The 15,924-nt window shown below is 23.1% G+C and overlaps 1 protein-coding gene across 1 annotated transcript; it reads right to left on the bottom strand.

Moving 5' to 3' along the window:
- Nucleotides 1-2,895: 2,895 nt before the first annotated feature.
- LOC145838465 (uncharacterized) lies at nt 2,896-11,780 on the bottom strand. Its single transcript, XM_082946063.1, has 5 exons — nt 11,657-11,780; nt 8,863-9,035; nt 7,809-7,904; nt 4,929-5,147; nt 2,896-4,397 (listed from the first exon to the last, which is right to left on the bottom strand). Exons 1-5 carry the CDS (start codon nt 11,712-11,714, stop codon nt 4,242-4,244), a joined length of 702 nt encoding a protein of 233 aa, XP_082802189.1. The 5' UTR covers nt 11,715-11,780; the 3' UTR covers nt 2,896-4,241.
- Between the last annotated feature and the right edge of the window lie 4,144 nt (nt 11,781-15,924).

The following is a 15,924-nucleotide window of genomic DNA, read 5'->3' as shown; positions in this document are numbered from 1 at the left end:
TTTTTACAGCTAATTAGCAGTGACCTATTAACATATTTTGAAGCTTGAGTTTAAATATGCTCGTCAATCAATATTTCAATTTTAAAAAAGCTAAATATAGTGTATATTGTTTATTAAACAATAAAAAAAAGTGCTCAAAAAGTTTGGTCTAAGGACCTGGTGTACAAAAAAACCTTTCGGTTATCGAGTCGTACACCACTGATGACATAATTAAAAAAAATATAGTATAAGTTTACAAATATATTTATTTTAAGGATTAATTTAAGACAGTTTTTCGCTTAATAAGGCAGTCGGTTACTTACAGCCTTTGAAAAATTTAGTTATGTCAAAACTAAAGATATAAAAAAAATTCAAGTCTTGCTAGACTAAAAGTAAAACAAAAACAATTTTTTTTAATTACTAATCCTTTTCAACAAACTAAGGTATATTTTATTTTTAAGAATTCGTTATTAAGTTAAACATGTGGAAATTTAACCTGACAGTTTTTAGCTGCTTAATAAAAAAAAGACTTAACTAGTTTATACAAAGTTTAAACTTTTTAGAATACAAGATAAAAATTAATTATGCTTATAGTGCAATAAACAGCTATAACAAAATCCTAAGTTTAAAAAAAAATTTCTCAGAAGTTGGTTGATAAAAACTAAATAATATTATATTTCTAGATTTTCTACTGTTAAACATAAAACAAATTTATTTCAACTTTAAGTTTTAAAAATTATGCTCTGGCTTATGCCATAACAAACATCTTTTTTTCATTATTAAAGTTTTTAAAATTTTGTTACTGTTGTTAGTTTTGATGTCATTATCATGTACAAATAGTCTGATTTTATCAATAGCTATACAGTAGGGTGCTGATATGAAATGTGACTTTCGTATATAAAGCTTTTATGAATTTTATACTTTTGAAGTATAACAATAAGACCTGGTGCAAAATTTTAGTTGATTTAAAGAAAGTTTTACAAAAGCTCATCTTAATTTTCTGGCAACATTGTAAACTGTATAAAAAATAAGTTCCTGAAGTTTTAAGCTTTTTTTTCTACATGTGGCAATTACACAAAAACACCTTGTACTAGAAAAATTTTAAAAAGTTTCATAGAGGCACATCTTGAATTTTCAAAAAATAAAGTTTACCGAAAAGACATAAAAACTACAAAAAAAGGTCTTAGTGAAACACTTTTGTTATATGGACACGTAGTTTTCATTGTGTGTTGTTAAATATGTATTTTAATATAGGTGTAAAAAGTTCACGTTTATATACTTGTTTATTTGGTATTTCATAGTTTTAGAATAATTATCAATAAGCTGTATAAACTTTTGTCGTAGGTTTGTCCAACTGGTAGGTAAAGGCTAGGTCAAACATACTTTATTTAGATCTATTCGGATTTTAAAATTATATTTGAGATACTTAAAACTATAATATTCTTACTGATTTTAATATTTGTTTATGTTAAAATTATTATAGTCAGGTGAATTACAATAACATCCGACTGAAATATAGTTATAACTGCTTACTTTTAAATTCTACAAGTTCAAAATATTGTAAATAAACAATTTAGTAAATTGTATATGATTAACTAAAAACGTCTGTTAAAGTAGATTAAAAAAACAAGAAAATTTAAAAAAATTGAAACTATGTGTAGGATGAAAAATCAAAAAATGAGGTAATAAAATGAATTAAAATTATACTAAGTTAATACTAAAAAAAAAAATTACGTAACACATTAAAATCATTATGTTTTAAAGTAACTAAAAACTTAAATTTATTATTATTATTTTAATAACTTTATTAAGACTAGTTTTTTTTTTGAATGAAATCCGGATAAAAAACTAAAAATAAAGTAAACAAGTATAATGGGTTAGAAACGATCAGGCTAGAAGTGATCGAGTTAGAAATTATTGGGTTTAATCGGGTTAAAAATGATCTTGTTGAAATCGGGTTAGAAGTGACCTGGTTAGAAATGATCGGGTTAGAAGCGATCGGGTTAGAAATGATCGGGTTAGAAGTGATCGGCTTCCCATATAATCATACCATAGGTTTTTATACTTATGCATAACTATAAAAAAAAGTTCATGCAACGAAGTTTAACCTTTCTTAAAATTTATGGAAAAAATACTGCTCAAAACTTTAAAGAACTACAATAACCTTTTATGCGAATTTCAAAAAGTTTACGACCAAAGTTAAAAAAAATATTTTTGACTACAAATGTAACGGTCGAAAAGAAATCAGACTAAAACATAGCTAAATATAAGTTCTATAACAATTAAGTAAAAGTTCTAATATTGGATAAGTTCTAATATTGGATAGTATGTAGTTAATAATAATAAAAAATATGTTTTTACTTAATAAAGTAGTTTCTTTTTTAACAACCATACATAAGATAATACAATCACATTCTTCCTGTTAACAGACTATTATATGCTACTATCTAGTTTATGTAACAACTAAAAACGTTAATTTCATGGCATTAATAATTGTAGTAGCTAATGTAAATTAACAATAGTAAGTTTTTTTATGTGATAGTTTAGCTATATTAAATAAGTTAAGTTTTTCAGATAGTTTATATTAGGCTTTTCAAAAATTTGTCCAATATATTTTTCATGATTTACATAACTATGTAAGTATCTTTACTAGAACGGTTGTTAAAATAAAAATTACTAAGAAAACTTATTTCATACTAATAAAATAACTAACATTGATTCATTAATTATCTTAATACTTACTTGCTGATTTACGTGAAAAATGCTTTAATATAATACAATTATAGGAAAAACTATGCTAATAACTTATAACTAAAAAAAAAAAAAATTTTATATGCTAATTATTATTTATTTGCATCTTAATATTCGAAATCAAAAAATATGTGATAAAAGAAAATAAATAAGCATAGAGTTTAAAGTACAATAAGTATGAATGAAAAATATTCAGTTTTAGCAACCTATTCTATGTCAAAAAGACAGGGTTGCAAAAAGTTTTTGGAAAATTTTCTCTAGGTTTTTAAAAGTACACATTTTTGGGTCTGTTTTTAGTTTCAAGGTAAAAAACTGTGTTTATTAAAACATTAAAAAGATACTGTAAAGTTATTTCAAATGTGTTTACTAATATTTAAAAAATTTGATGATGAGAAAATTTTTTCTACATTACATGTAAAAATTGTTTAAAATTCCAGGTTTTAACAGGTTTTTTTTTTATTTCTAAAATTCCAGGTTTTTTTAGCCTAAATTGTCAAATTCCAGATTTTTCCAGGTTTCCAAGTTTTTTGGCAACCCTGAAAAGATAACAAATTATTTAATTAGTGTACTCTATTTTACTTGATTTATTAACCATTAAAATAAGTTTATAGCTGCAAGAAGAACATCACAAAAAAATATATAGGTAGTAAAATCAAGTAAATCAAGGATATAAGCATTGAGTATTTTAACAATGATATATAGGGAATTTATAATTTTTAATATTAGAAAAAAAGAAAAAACTTTTTATCACTAAATATATAAAATAAACTTGGCGGTAATAACAGAAAAAAAAAATTATCGAAACATTTTATTTTATCTTAAAGCTTTCTTAACTATTAAAATGTGCAACTTAACCACCAACTTCAAATAATTTTTGGATACTTATATATATAAATAAGAGATAAAATCTCATAAAAACAAACTACGTCAGAAAATCATATAGGAATAAATGATTGAAATTCTAAAGTCAAAGATCTTCGGCATAAAGATTCTTAAGGAAAACGTAAATTTTGATTTCACAAGAACTGACTTAAGAAAACTACACGTTACAAGTATAACATTGACAAAGCTTACTTGAGCTTTACCTTACAATATATAACTTTTTTGTAAGAAAATTTGTCTGGGAATAATTGAATACCTTTGGTAGTAATACTTTATAGTTGAAATAATAAATAATTTTTTAATTGATATTTTTTTCCTTTTTTACAGTTTACGTTTGTCAATTAAACAACTTAAACTGTAAATAAATTAAAAAACAGACTACTTCTTTTTTTTTTTTGGTTTGAGGAATAAATTTAAAACTTAAACTTTTTAAACCAGATTACTATAAAATTTTAGTACATTAGAATATCTATCTAATTCTTAACGGATAATTTATTATACTTTATATTTTCTTTGTTTAAAAAACTAAAGAAAACTTATTAAAAAAAACTTATATCGTTTCAGAACTGATATTTTGAGAATAAATTAAGGCTTCTTAAATAGTAATAAAAAAGGAGCGACAAGAAAATTTATATTTTACTATAGCGGCTTCTGAAATTATTTCTCTTTGGTCGCGACGACATGGAACCATTGGAACTTCTACTCCTTCTCGGCTGATTCAAAGCTTTTTCCTCTTCTTGCTGCCTTCTTATCTTTTTTGACTCTTCTACATCAGCGCGTATTGCCTGGTAATATTTTTTATGGAGATAAACACTTTCCTTATGTTTGTTTAAAGCAACTTGTTGTAATTCTAGCTTTTTGTAAATTTATCTACTATAAACTTTTGATTGATAAGCATTTTTGTTTTTGTTTTTTATTTAAATATCCTTGCACAAAATCTTATTATGATTTTTAAGCTAGTTGCTAGTTTAAACCTTGTCAAAATATTAGAAACTAGTACGATTTTGTGATTATTTTCTGTTCTATTAAAACCAACTCATAGTGTTCAACTTATAATAAAATTTAAAATAAATATTAATATAAAGTGCAATAAAAGATTTTAGCTTTCATCAATCAAAAACCATAAAAAATTAGTAAACCAATTCTATCTTACCAGATAAATCGGCTGGTTAATACCGTTAGCTACTGTTGGTTTACTTAATGTCTTAAGATAAAATGCCTAAACGTTTTCGCTTTACCATTAAAAAACAACTCCATATTATAAATTATATACTTAAAACTAAGAAAAAACAATTTCAGTTAGTAGAAAAACAAACTTCTACATCTGCATTTGCTTCTTCAGGAGTACATTTAAAATTTTCTTTTATATGTTTAGAAATTTCAATTTCAACTTTTTTAATGCCATTTTTTAATCGCCTTCTCCTTTGGTTTTTTCTCCTTATTGGTAACTGACTCCCTTTATTTTTTCCAGGCATGAGAAATTGCTTAACTTTACAAAAAGGAATACAATCTTCGTCAAGTTTAACCAGCTTTTCCTACAATTTTTTTCATTTATTTGTTATGTATACAGTAAAGTTTATTACATTTGAAAATAATACATTATTGATTAATAAAAATTAATTTGTTTATTAAACTGAAAAGTATAAATTGTTTAAAGTATAAATTCATAAATGTAGTACAATGTATGTTTAAAATAATTTATAAATTTCTGAGCAAAAGAGGAACAAAACATCTCCGAAAATACTTCAAATTAAAGTTTACAGAGCTGACTACATCTCGTACGCTCATTTAACTTTTTTTATTGTTTAAAAACCAACTTTTGGTTTTCAGTTTTTGTTATTGAATGAAGCAGTTTTTTATAACTAATAAATTACCCATATAAAGATCCATTAACATTAAACTTGCTTATACAATTAAGTTCAAGTATGAAGGTGGTTGTACTCTTATTTTTATTCTTAAATAAAAAAATTGTAAACAGTTGTTTTTTTACATTTTATTTCCACTTAGTAGTTTTTGAGAAATAAGCGATCAAACTTTAATAGTTTCATAGATCCAATTTAAAAATGCACATGTTAATTCAAACTCTTATAAAAAAAACTAAGGAGCTACATCTCATAAAATAATTTAAATTAAAAAAAAATCATGTAAAATGTTATCAATAAGATTACGAAAATTAATAAACTTTAAAAAGTAATGTAACCAAAGAAAAAATTTATAGTTATCGAATTGCCATACTTTAATAAACTTTTATACTTCTTTTAGACAAAGCTCAACAACAAAAGAAAAAGTTATTTTAAAAAAATGTTCATGTAGCTCTAATTAATAAAATAACATTAAAAAAAATGAAAGAAATGTTTAATAACAAGATAATTCACAATAGTTAAAAATTATAAAAATTTGAATTTTCATACACCCTTAAGGAATACACTAACTAAAAATAAACTAAAGATTACTCTAACAAAAAGATTTTTGATAAATTTTTTAAGCAACTGTTATCAATAATTTATCAATCTTATGTTTATAAAGTTTTCAATACATCAGTGAAAAAAAAAAGATTAATTTTAATCAAATTTTAATCAATTTATTAGACAAACTAAGTAAGAAACTTATTTAAAGCCATAACTCTTTTTAAATAACATTTATCCGAAGAATTTTCTAAATATTGCAAAAAAAAATTCTAACAAAGTGAGTTTAAAAAATATATAAAGTATTTGGATTTTAGTACATTTTAAACTACTAGGACTATTGTTGATGAAAAAAAATGTAGTTTATAGGTTTGTACTGGATATTTTTATAAAAATATCATCTTAATTTAATAATTAGTTTTCATTTTTAAACAATAAAAACTGACTTCTAATTCATAATTCAGGCTTTTATTTTAGAGCAATATTATATTCTGTAAAAAATATCAAATCTCTCCCTTTATGGTTATTAATAAGGACTACTAGATATAGCTATATGACTTGTTCATATAATTCTATTATATGAATTATAAGTTTAAAAAAAACATTTATAAAAAAAATCTATAGACTTTTAAATAATAACACTTAACTACCTTTAACTACAGTATTTAAGACTTAGGAATTTATATATCTAAAATTTATAATTAGGCAACCAAATTAGTTATGCACACAAAGTTGTATTAATATCTTTCAACCTAATATTAAAAAGTTATAAATTTGATAGAAATACTAATCTAAAAAAGTATTCATTATATACATTTGTCCTAAGCTGTAGTTCAACACTCCAGTTTAATCTTTGTACTAAAAAAAATAACAAAATCTAAACAATACAACGAAATTTCAGACGCTTAACATGTAACCGTTTAAATATCATATCAAAAAGTATTTACTAAATTTGTCTCTTGAATATAAAATATGTAAATTCGACTTTAAAATTCTTTTAAAAACTGTAAATAGTACACAAGAAGTTTTTTATATAATTATTTTTTAAATTTTGTCAAGATCGAACGTTAACTATGTATTTAAGGGAAACAATAAGAAAATAACATGCAAACATTATTTTTTAAAAGCTAGTAAAAATTAATTCTAAACAAAATATTTAAAATTTTAATTTCTCTATATTTTTCATCTAAAAACATTTAATCGTTAAATCAATTTTCTTAAACAAATATTTTAAACACAAATACTCCGAATCTTTTTACTTGTTTACGAGGAAGTTTGTTTTGATTAATTGTGTTATATTTTTTTATTTTTCTATAAATATCTACTTGCTTTAACGTGTTATGCTGTTTTTTGAATACTAAGTTTTCGTTTCATTAAAAATGAAATTATAACCTACCTTTAGTGAGCAATTTTTTTTTTTGAGTTTCTTATTTAAATATATTTCTATTATTAATTTACATTTATAATCTAAAATACAAGGTGCAAATTTGTTTCTAAACATTGTGTTTTTTACTAGTTGAGTGTCTTTTGTTTAAGTTGCTCGGGTTCTGATGCCAAGTCCAACATTACAAAATGTACAGCAATAATGATAAAAATATTTTAAGTAAAACCTAAATTTAAAAATTTAAACTGAGGTGCTAAATATTACGTAAAAAACCATCATATCAATAATGTTTAGACATATTTTAGCACAAAGGAATCGTTTTTAATGAACATGATTTATAGTATTAGATAAATAAATAAAAAAACAGATTTTTTAAATACTTTGTAAACTGAGTATATTAAACAAACTTTTAAATCTTCTAAAACATTTTGCTTATATTCTATTTTATCCGTTTCAAATTCTGCTCCTAGTTCAGCCAACTTAGCTTTCTGCTGTTTTTCATGCTAAAAATGATTAATTAGTTAGTAAAATTAGAAAGTAAAAGCTTGCATTAGTTTTATCTCTACTAAATGACTCTTATCGTAAAATTAAATCAACAAAAAAAATCTGCTCGTGTAACTTTTTACAAAAAACATACAGTGGAGTAATAAAAAACAAGTATGATTATATTGACATTTTTATTAACTAAATTTTAAAACTTTGTTGTTTGTAACAAAACATATTGAGTAAATTAAGAATATGCAAAAAATCATTAAATAAATTTATAAGAATGGTTACCAGAATTCATTAAAAAACTAACAACAACCCATGCAGCATTCTGAGGCCTGGTTTCATCCTCATTAGCTAGACTTAGTCACAATGAACTACTGCTTAAGTCTAATAAAGACAGCTTTTAGTACATAAGTATCTTTTTGTAGGTAAATCAAGAATTTAGTGTAACTAATTTTTTTCAAACAAAAAAACTGCTACTAGTTAGCCAATCAAACGAACGTCAATTATAATCTCACATTGTAACAACATCACTACTTGGATATCATGTTGTAAACAATTTTCTTGCCTTCCCTTTTGACTATAAAACAAACAGTTAGTCAGTGCTAATGTACTAAATCCTGCTTGGCTGGCCTTAATCAGCAGTTCATTGTGACTTAGTGACATTGTGACATGTTTTCCTGAATCAAGTAGTTTTTTAAGACATACCATGACATGACAAATCCTAATCATGACAAAACCAGGCCGAAAAATTTCGCATAGATTGTTGTTGATAGTTGTACAGTGCAGTTTAGTACTTGTTAAAACAGTATAATGTTGAAAGAATTTCTGCTTTGCTGACAATAGCAAAAAATATTGGTACTAGAAGGCTTACAAGAAGAAAAAAGTACAACTAAGTTGTATGGCTATATAAGGTTAAGAAAAAATTAACTATTTTGGAAAAAAATAACTGGTTGATAGGTAAAAACAAACTCGTTCAACTCTGTATTTATAGTTTTCTTCTATTATTTTGTTTTGTTGTTCATAGTTTCTATCAAGCGATTTAATTTTAGATTCCATGTCTTGCCAGTGCTGAGATTTTATTTCTTTAATTTTGACAAAGTACATTTCATGAGCAAAATCACCAGTATTTTCGTCTTCAGTTTCTGGTCAAGAAAAAAAGTTTTTAGGTTGGTTTTTAACTAGTCAAAACTATACACACTAACAAATTAATTACATTGTTGGAATGGATTTTGTTCTATTGAAAACACATTCCCAACTTAAAATCATTATGTTTTAATTTTGATTAATTCATTAATACGCATTGAAAACATCTTGAAAACAAATGAGAATTGTTTTTGAAAAACACAATGTAAAAAATACCAGCACAAATTACCAAAAAAGTTTCTGATAGTTAAAAGATAGAATATTAAGCAAAAATAGCAAGTGTTCGGAAATATTTAATGTAAATGTCATATAAAAATATACCAGAGCATCTCCTACATAGGAAAGACATCATGTCAAATGTTTTGAAGATTTAAGAAAGATGCTAATCAAAGAAGATATTTTGATTATAAGAGAAAAGACAATCATTATGGTATTTTCGATCACTTTCATGAATACAAATATAATTTAAATTTATAAAGAGATGTGCTCAAGGTGAGCTTTATAACATACAATCTATGCTAATCAAAAAAGAAAAACTTGAGTTATCACTTAAGTAGCTTCTTATGGAAAGATAGCAGTATTCATAATGATTTGGCTTACTTTCATTCTTCTTAAATCCAATTTAAACAGCTTGTATGATCATAAAAAAATTCATCCAAAAAGTTTAATATTTTATTTAAACTTTGACAAAGAATTGAGTAAAATTCAAAAAGCTTTAAACATTAAGTAAGTTTTTTTAAATTGAACTATAGTGATATTAAAATGTTCGTTTTTGAAAGAAATTAATGCTATAGTAAATGTTTATTACCATTATAGTATATAATAAAATATACTTTCAAATAAAACGGTGCAGCTTACTTATTATTTTTTAAATATAAAAAATAAGTATACAAACGCTGACTCACATATTATACTAAGTAAATTCAACAATATTTCATAGAAAAACTTTTTTTTAACAAAAACTGTTAGAACAATATTTAGATAAAATAAACTATATAAATATAAATGTGCTATAGAAGTTTAAATAAAGTTACTTTAATATTGTTTACATTTTTGTGTTACTTTATCAATACAGTTCTACAAAGTTATAAATTTTTATCACCTGAAAAAATTTGATTTTCAATTGCTATCCTTGTATTCTACACAAAAGTCTTTTCAAATACTCAATTTATTAAACTTGCAATGTTTGGTTGCATTAATTTGTCAATCAAGTTTTACAGAGTTATAACTTATTAATTCTTGAAACAAACTTGAGTTCCAATTAATATAAATATATAATTCCATATAGCTGTACTATTAAACTTTTTAAACCAAAAATTGTAACATCAATAAATTAAATACTTGAAAACGCTATTAGTATAAAGTTTATAGTTTTATTTAAAAAAGAAAAATACCAATTGAAATTTAAGTTTGTTTAAGGATGTAATAATTTATAATTCTGTAGTACTGTATTGATGAAGTATAATAAAAAAGGTTGTTAAAACTAATAATTTGATTTTTAATGAGGGATTTTAAAATAAAGCTTGTTGCTCAGAAAAAAATTAACCAAAAATTAAATTCAATGCTATGAAAAAACAAAATATAAATAGTAGAAAATAAGTTTACTATAAATTATCAAAATATTTATCTATCAACTTAAACTTATTTAATATCTAACAAAAAGTCAGTCTTATGTTTTCAATATATCTAAAAACTAGTCTGAGTTTCCAAAAAGAAAAACAACCTGAATTTAAAAAATTAAACCAACCTAAGTATGACAACCCTGTTCAAAGCATGTTAAATTACTATTAGATTATTTACTTTTTATAATGGAAAATAATATGAAGTATTGAAGCAAAAAATATATATATGATGCCTACAAATTCAACTTATTGACTAAATCATTTGTTAGTTATACTAGAACGAGATTCTTTTTTTTTTTTGAAATACACTATTTATTGATGCAAATGTCTAGTTGTGAGCTTTTATTTCATAAAAAAGGTAAAACAAAATATTAGATTTTAACTTCCCCACTTTGCCCATTTAATATTTATAGCTTACTGAGAGCTGTTGAAATATCTCAAAAGGGGGCAATAGTGTCCATTTTTAAAACCCCTCATTTAAAAAATTCAATTGTTAAACAATATATCATAACATCTTATAATTTTTATTTTAAACAAGTTAATTAGTTTTAAGTTTATATAAGTTTCATTTAATAAATAAGTTATACATTCATTATTATCAAGTATAACAACTTTTTTTTTACCAAAATGTATTTCGTAGACAGTGTTGTACAAGTTTGTTGTATAAAATGTTTCAAGAATTTTATAGACTACAATTATTAAAGAAAAATAAGTTACACTAACTTATAACTTTTTGTACCTTATTTTTTAAAATATGGTAGTGTATTTAAAAAAAATCATAACTTTAATGTCTATTTTACAATTTACCTTTGATAACATAACAATTTTTTTGTAAGGAGTACTAAGTTTATGTCATGCAGTAAATATCTATAGTGATAGCCATAATGTAAACTCTTTGTTAGGCACAGATACTTTAAGATTTTTTAATAAAAAACTTTAATCATTTCTTTAATATGTTCAAAACAGAAAATTGTTACACATATTAAACTATAAGTTACCACTACTGGTGTCAAAAGTTTCGTAGCCATCACTACTTTGATATCCAAGTGAATCCATAACAATACTGGTTTCTTTTCTATTTGTTTAAAACTATTTAGTTTTTTTTACTATAATGATTCTACCTGTAAACAAGGTAAATGATGTAAATTCAAATTTCACAAATTACTTAAGTAATAATCTATAAGGTTTTTAATATAATATTTAGTTGACTAAGTGACTATTTAAAAATTATAACTTATAAGAATAAACCTTTGAAGTATTAAAAACTATTCATTATCAATTGAAAACGATCATCAAATTATTATAAGTTTAACCAACTATTTACCTCTTTACTAGTTTAGTTTAAAAAATAGTCTTATATATAAAATCTCCTTCTAATAAACATTTTTGTAAAACATTATCAGAGAGATGATGCCAAACTTATTGAACAACAGTATAAATAAACAAATATATATATATTTTAAGAATTAGTACTCTTCAATTTTTAAGACTGTTTTTGTAGTAAAATACAATCAACAAAATTTTAACTACATTAACTCAAAAAAATATTTTAAATAGTTCTAAAATAGAAATACCTTGTAAACAATAACTTTTAACTTTTCAATACTTTAGTTAAGTAATTACAATACTAGTTATAAGTTTAGGTAATAATTAAACACCCAATAAAAACTGTTATAGATTGTTATTCATAGTTATATAAAAATTAAAAAGTTCTTTAAAATGCAAACAGTGTGCACTAAAATTTGAATTTAGATTACAAATATCATAATTGAAAAGTATCAAGTCTGATGAACGATACTAATATAAAGAAACTAAACAGACATTTATATTGTTTTGAAAACAATGATCTTACTTATTATTAATACTATCTTAACTTTTATAGATAAAGATGAAATTTGTATTTCATTAGTTCAGAAGTAAAAACTAAAATTAACAATTAAATTAATAAACAGTAAATATCTTACTTTTTAATAAATTAAACTTTAAAAAAACTAGTTGCAAAGTTGTAAATTTTTACAAAATTTGTTGAAATTTTTTATTTTCCTTTTTACTAAAAAAAAATTATTTATAAATTTCTTAAACTATTTAAAGTTGAAAAACTTAATTTCTAATCTTTTATAAAAGCAATGCTGTGCATTTTTGTTCTATTTTACCTAAATAGGTTTTAATTATTTCAAAGATTTTAAAATTTATCTAAAATGTTAGAACTGAAAAAACTAGATGAATAAGTATGTAAACCAATTAAATGTGTTTTATTTAATTGCAGGGTTTCCTCTCTTTTAAGCAAAAAAAATATAGTCTGATTAAATTCGAGTTCATTTAAAACCTTGTACAAATTTCTGCATCTTTCGGGCAATTATTTATAATTCAGTATGTATTGTAAATTTTAATGTGATGACAATATATTTTACTGTATAAAGTAAACCTAAGTAAGAAAAACTTAAATAAACATGCAGAATCAATCTCTTCTACTTTTCAACCAATTTTTTAATAATCACTGACTAACGTTAAAACGTCCAGCAATTATAAAGACAAATTAAGAAAAAATTATAAACATTATTAAGAAAGATGGAACTAAAGTGCAAATTATTTTTAGTGTATCATTGTGCAAAGTTTTATTTTTTAGATGCTATAAACTCACACTTAATTTATTTTTAAATCACTAAATGCAGGATTGTAAATATAAATTCTATTATACTTTATTTTTATAAAAGACTTAAAAAATATCTTTATTATACTTTAAAAGAGCTAGTCGCAAGGCTAGAAACTTTGTCAAATAATTGAAGCATTCCATATAACTTAACAAAAATGAAAGAGTACAGCATACTCTTAAAATAAAGTATTTAACTTTGTAAAACGCAATCAACTTAAACATATTATAATAAGTCTAGCTATTCAAAACATCTTAAAACTAGCCTGATTTCTCAAAACGAATCAAACTAACTTGAGTCAGCTTCAGTTTTAAAAAAAACTAGCCTGAGCTGGCATGAGTCAGCCAGAAATTCAAAAAAAGTTAAACTGTGTAGCAATGCAGTTGGAAATATGACAAAGTTAAAATAAAATAAAATTATTTAAGTACTGTTAAAAATAATCTGTATAATCTAGCTGTTATACTAAACAATAAAGAAATACTGAGTTTTATAAATCGAATTTATTAAACAAATATATTGTTTATGAGTAGTTGACTAAAACTAATTTTTATTACAAAAATAAGCTTAATGTTTACACAAAAACAAGCTTAAGTTTTGGAAAATATTCAGTGTGATATTTTAATTCAGCCTAAGTTGGTTTTTATCTCAAGTTTTAAACTATTCTGAGTGATTTTTAGCTAGTCCAAATTTTATTACAACTTTAATATAGTTTAAGTACCCTGAGTGAGTGGAAAACTTGAAATTATTACTACAAAAAGGGCTTATAAAAAACATACTATTCAGATTCATAATATGAACTATAGTGAGTTTGTGTAGGCTTTTATAGTGTAAAAATTGTATAATTTAAGGCTATAGGAAGGCCGCCCCACAAAAAATATAAAGTTTAAATAAATGAAGATGAGTATTAAATACTAACAACATCCCAAAGCTTAAGACTAAAAAAAAAAACAACAACTTGAAAATAATCAAATTCACAAAGATTTTTTTAAACATTCAACTTAATTTGTAGAATTTCATTACAGTTATCAGACAGTTTTTAAAAGTAATGTTTGAAGTATAAGGTATTTAGTCATATAGTGAATTTAAAAGACTTTTATCGAAGGCACAAACTAAAAAAAGTGCTAAGAAATTAAAGTAACTAAGAAATGTTTCTTAAAAAGGGTATCTAGCTGAAAAAAAAAAGACAAATTTTTCCAAGCTTAAAATTTCCAATAAATTAAACAATAAAAAACTTGCTGTTCATACATTTAAAATAGAAGCTTTTTACAAACATAATACATCTCAAAAGTTAGAAGAACTTTTTATCTTATAAAAAATTATAGTTCATGCATAAAGCTAAGATTTTTTTGATAATGCATTGAACCCTATATACCCATCATATATAATAGTTGAATTATCTAAAAAATTAATCAAACAATGATACAATATATTAGTAAAAATAAATGACTTGATCCTTTAAAAAATCTTCACAACAGTTTTTATTTACAATTTTAAAAAGAAAAACACTTTTACCCTTTAGTGGTATTTATATAACTTTTAAATACAACTGTTTACTAGAATAAAACAGGATAAGTAGTTTTTTAAAACATATGGTAGACATAAATTTAAAATATCTACTTTTTTTAAACAATTAATGAAACATATTTAAATTTCTAAACCTGACCTTAAAAAAAATATTACATTTTTTAAAAACATTAAAATACAACATTAATATAATATCAATTTAAACACATCATCTAATTTTTAAGAAACATTTCAATTCAAATAAACATCTAAAAAAATAACAATAAATTTCTGTACATTATTTTATTAAAAAACAGTTTAAAATTAAATTTTTAGGTTAAACAACAAAAAAATTGTTTTTCAAAAACAATATAATTCAAATAAACACTCAAATAAAAAACCATCATTGCACTTTTTTAATTAGTTTTTGTTATTTTTGTTAAACTTTCTTTGTTATTTCTAAAGAATATGCTAGTACTTTTATAAACCACACTGGTTTTCTAAATTTCGATAGGGTGCACTTTCAAAACTATTAATTAAGTATTTGAAAAAATGTTAGAAGTATGTATTTACCTTAAGTAAACTTTTTATTGCACAGTCTTTCAGAAATTAACTCTAACATCTGTTAAAAGTTATCTAAATGAAAGCTTTAATATTAGTATGAAGCTAAAAATCATAGTTTTGATCTAAATTAATAGCTGTAAGTTTTAACTTGTGTCATTTGAGTTTGTTACATCTATACACTTGTAAATTTTGATAACAAAAAACTAAGTACTTAGAATTGATAGTCTTGAAGTAAAACAATTTTCCGATAATTAAAATTATAAAATAAATTAAAACTATTCTTTATAATTTTAGATATATAAAAAAACATTATCTTTTATAAAAATTAACTTATGGTGGCCACTTTTTACTTTTACATTTTTCAAAGGTTTCTTTTTATTTATAAATAAATTAGTAGTGTTCCTACCAATTTATAAGACTAATTTTTAGTTATAAAGACTTTAGGGGTTTAATTCACTGAAATTAACTAACAAGATTTTGTTGTTATACTTAACATGTAATTTTAGTTTAAATTATTTAATTTCATGGTATTATGCAGTACTGGCAGC

The sequence above is a fragment of the Thalia democratica genome, chromosome 6, assembly GCF_965202585.1.
Source record: "Thalia democratica chromosome 6, ktThaDemo2.hap1.1, whole genome shotgun sequence".
NCBI lineage: Eukaryota > Metazoa > Chordata > Thaliacea > Salpida > Salpidae > Thalia > Thalia democratica.
The sequence above is the reverse complement of the archived record's forward strand: the minus strand, read 5'-3'. Positions and strand labels throughout refer to the sequence as shown.

Excerpts from the sequence above, each read along its gene's own strand:
- LOC145838465 (XM_082946063.1), bottom strand. The coding sequence starts at position 11,714 with ATGGATTCACTTGGATATCAAAGTAGTGATGGCTACGAAACTTTTGAC. Across the intron at positions 9,036-11,656 it reads AACTTTTGACACCAGTAGTG|AAACTGAAGACGAAAATACT; the intron begins GTAACTTATAGT and ends TTTCTTGACCAG. Across the intron at positions 4,398-4,928 it reads AAGCAAATGCAGATGTAGAA|GCAATACGCGCTGATGTAGA; the intron begins GTTTGTTTTTCT and ends AAATATTACCAG.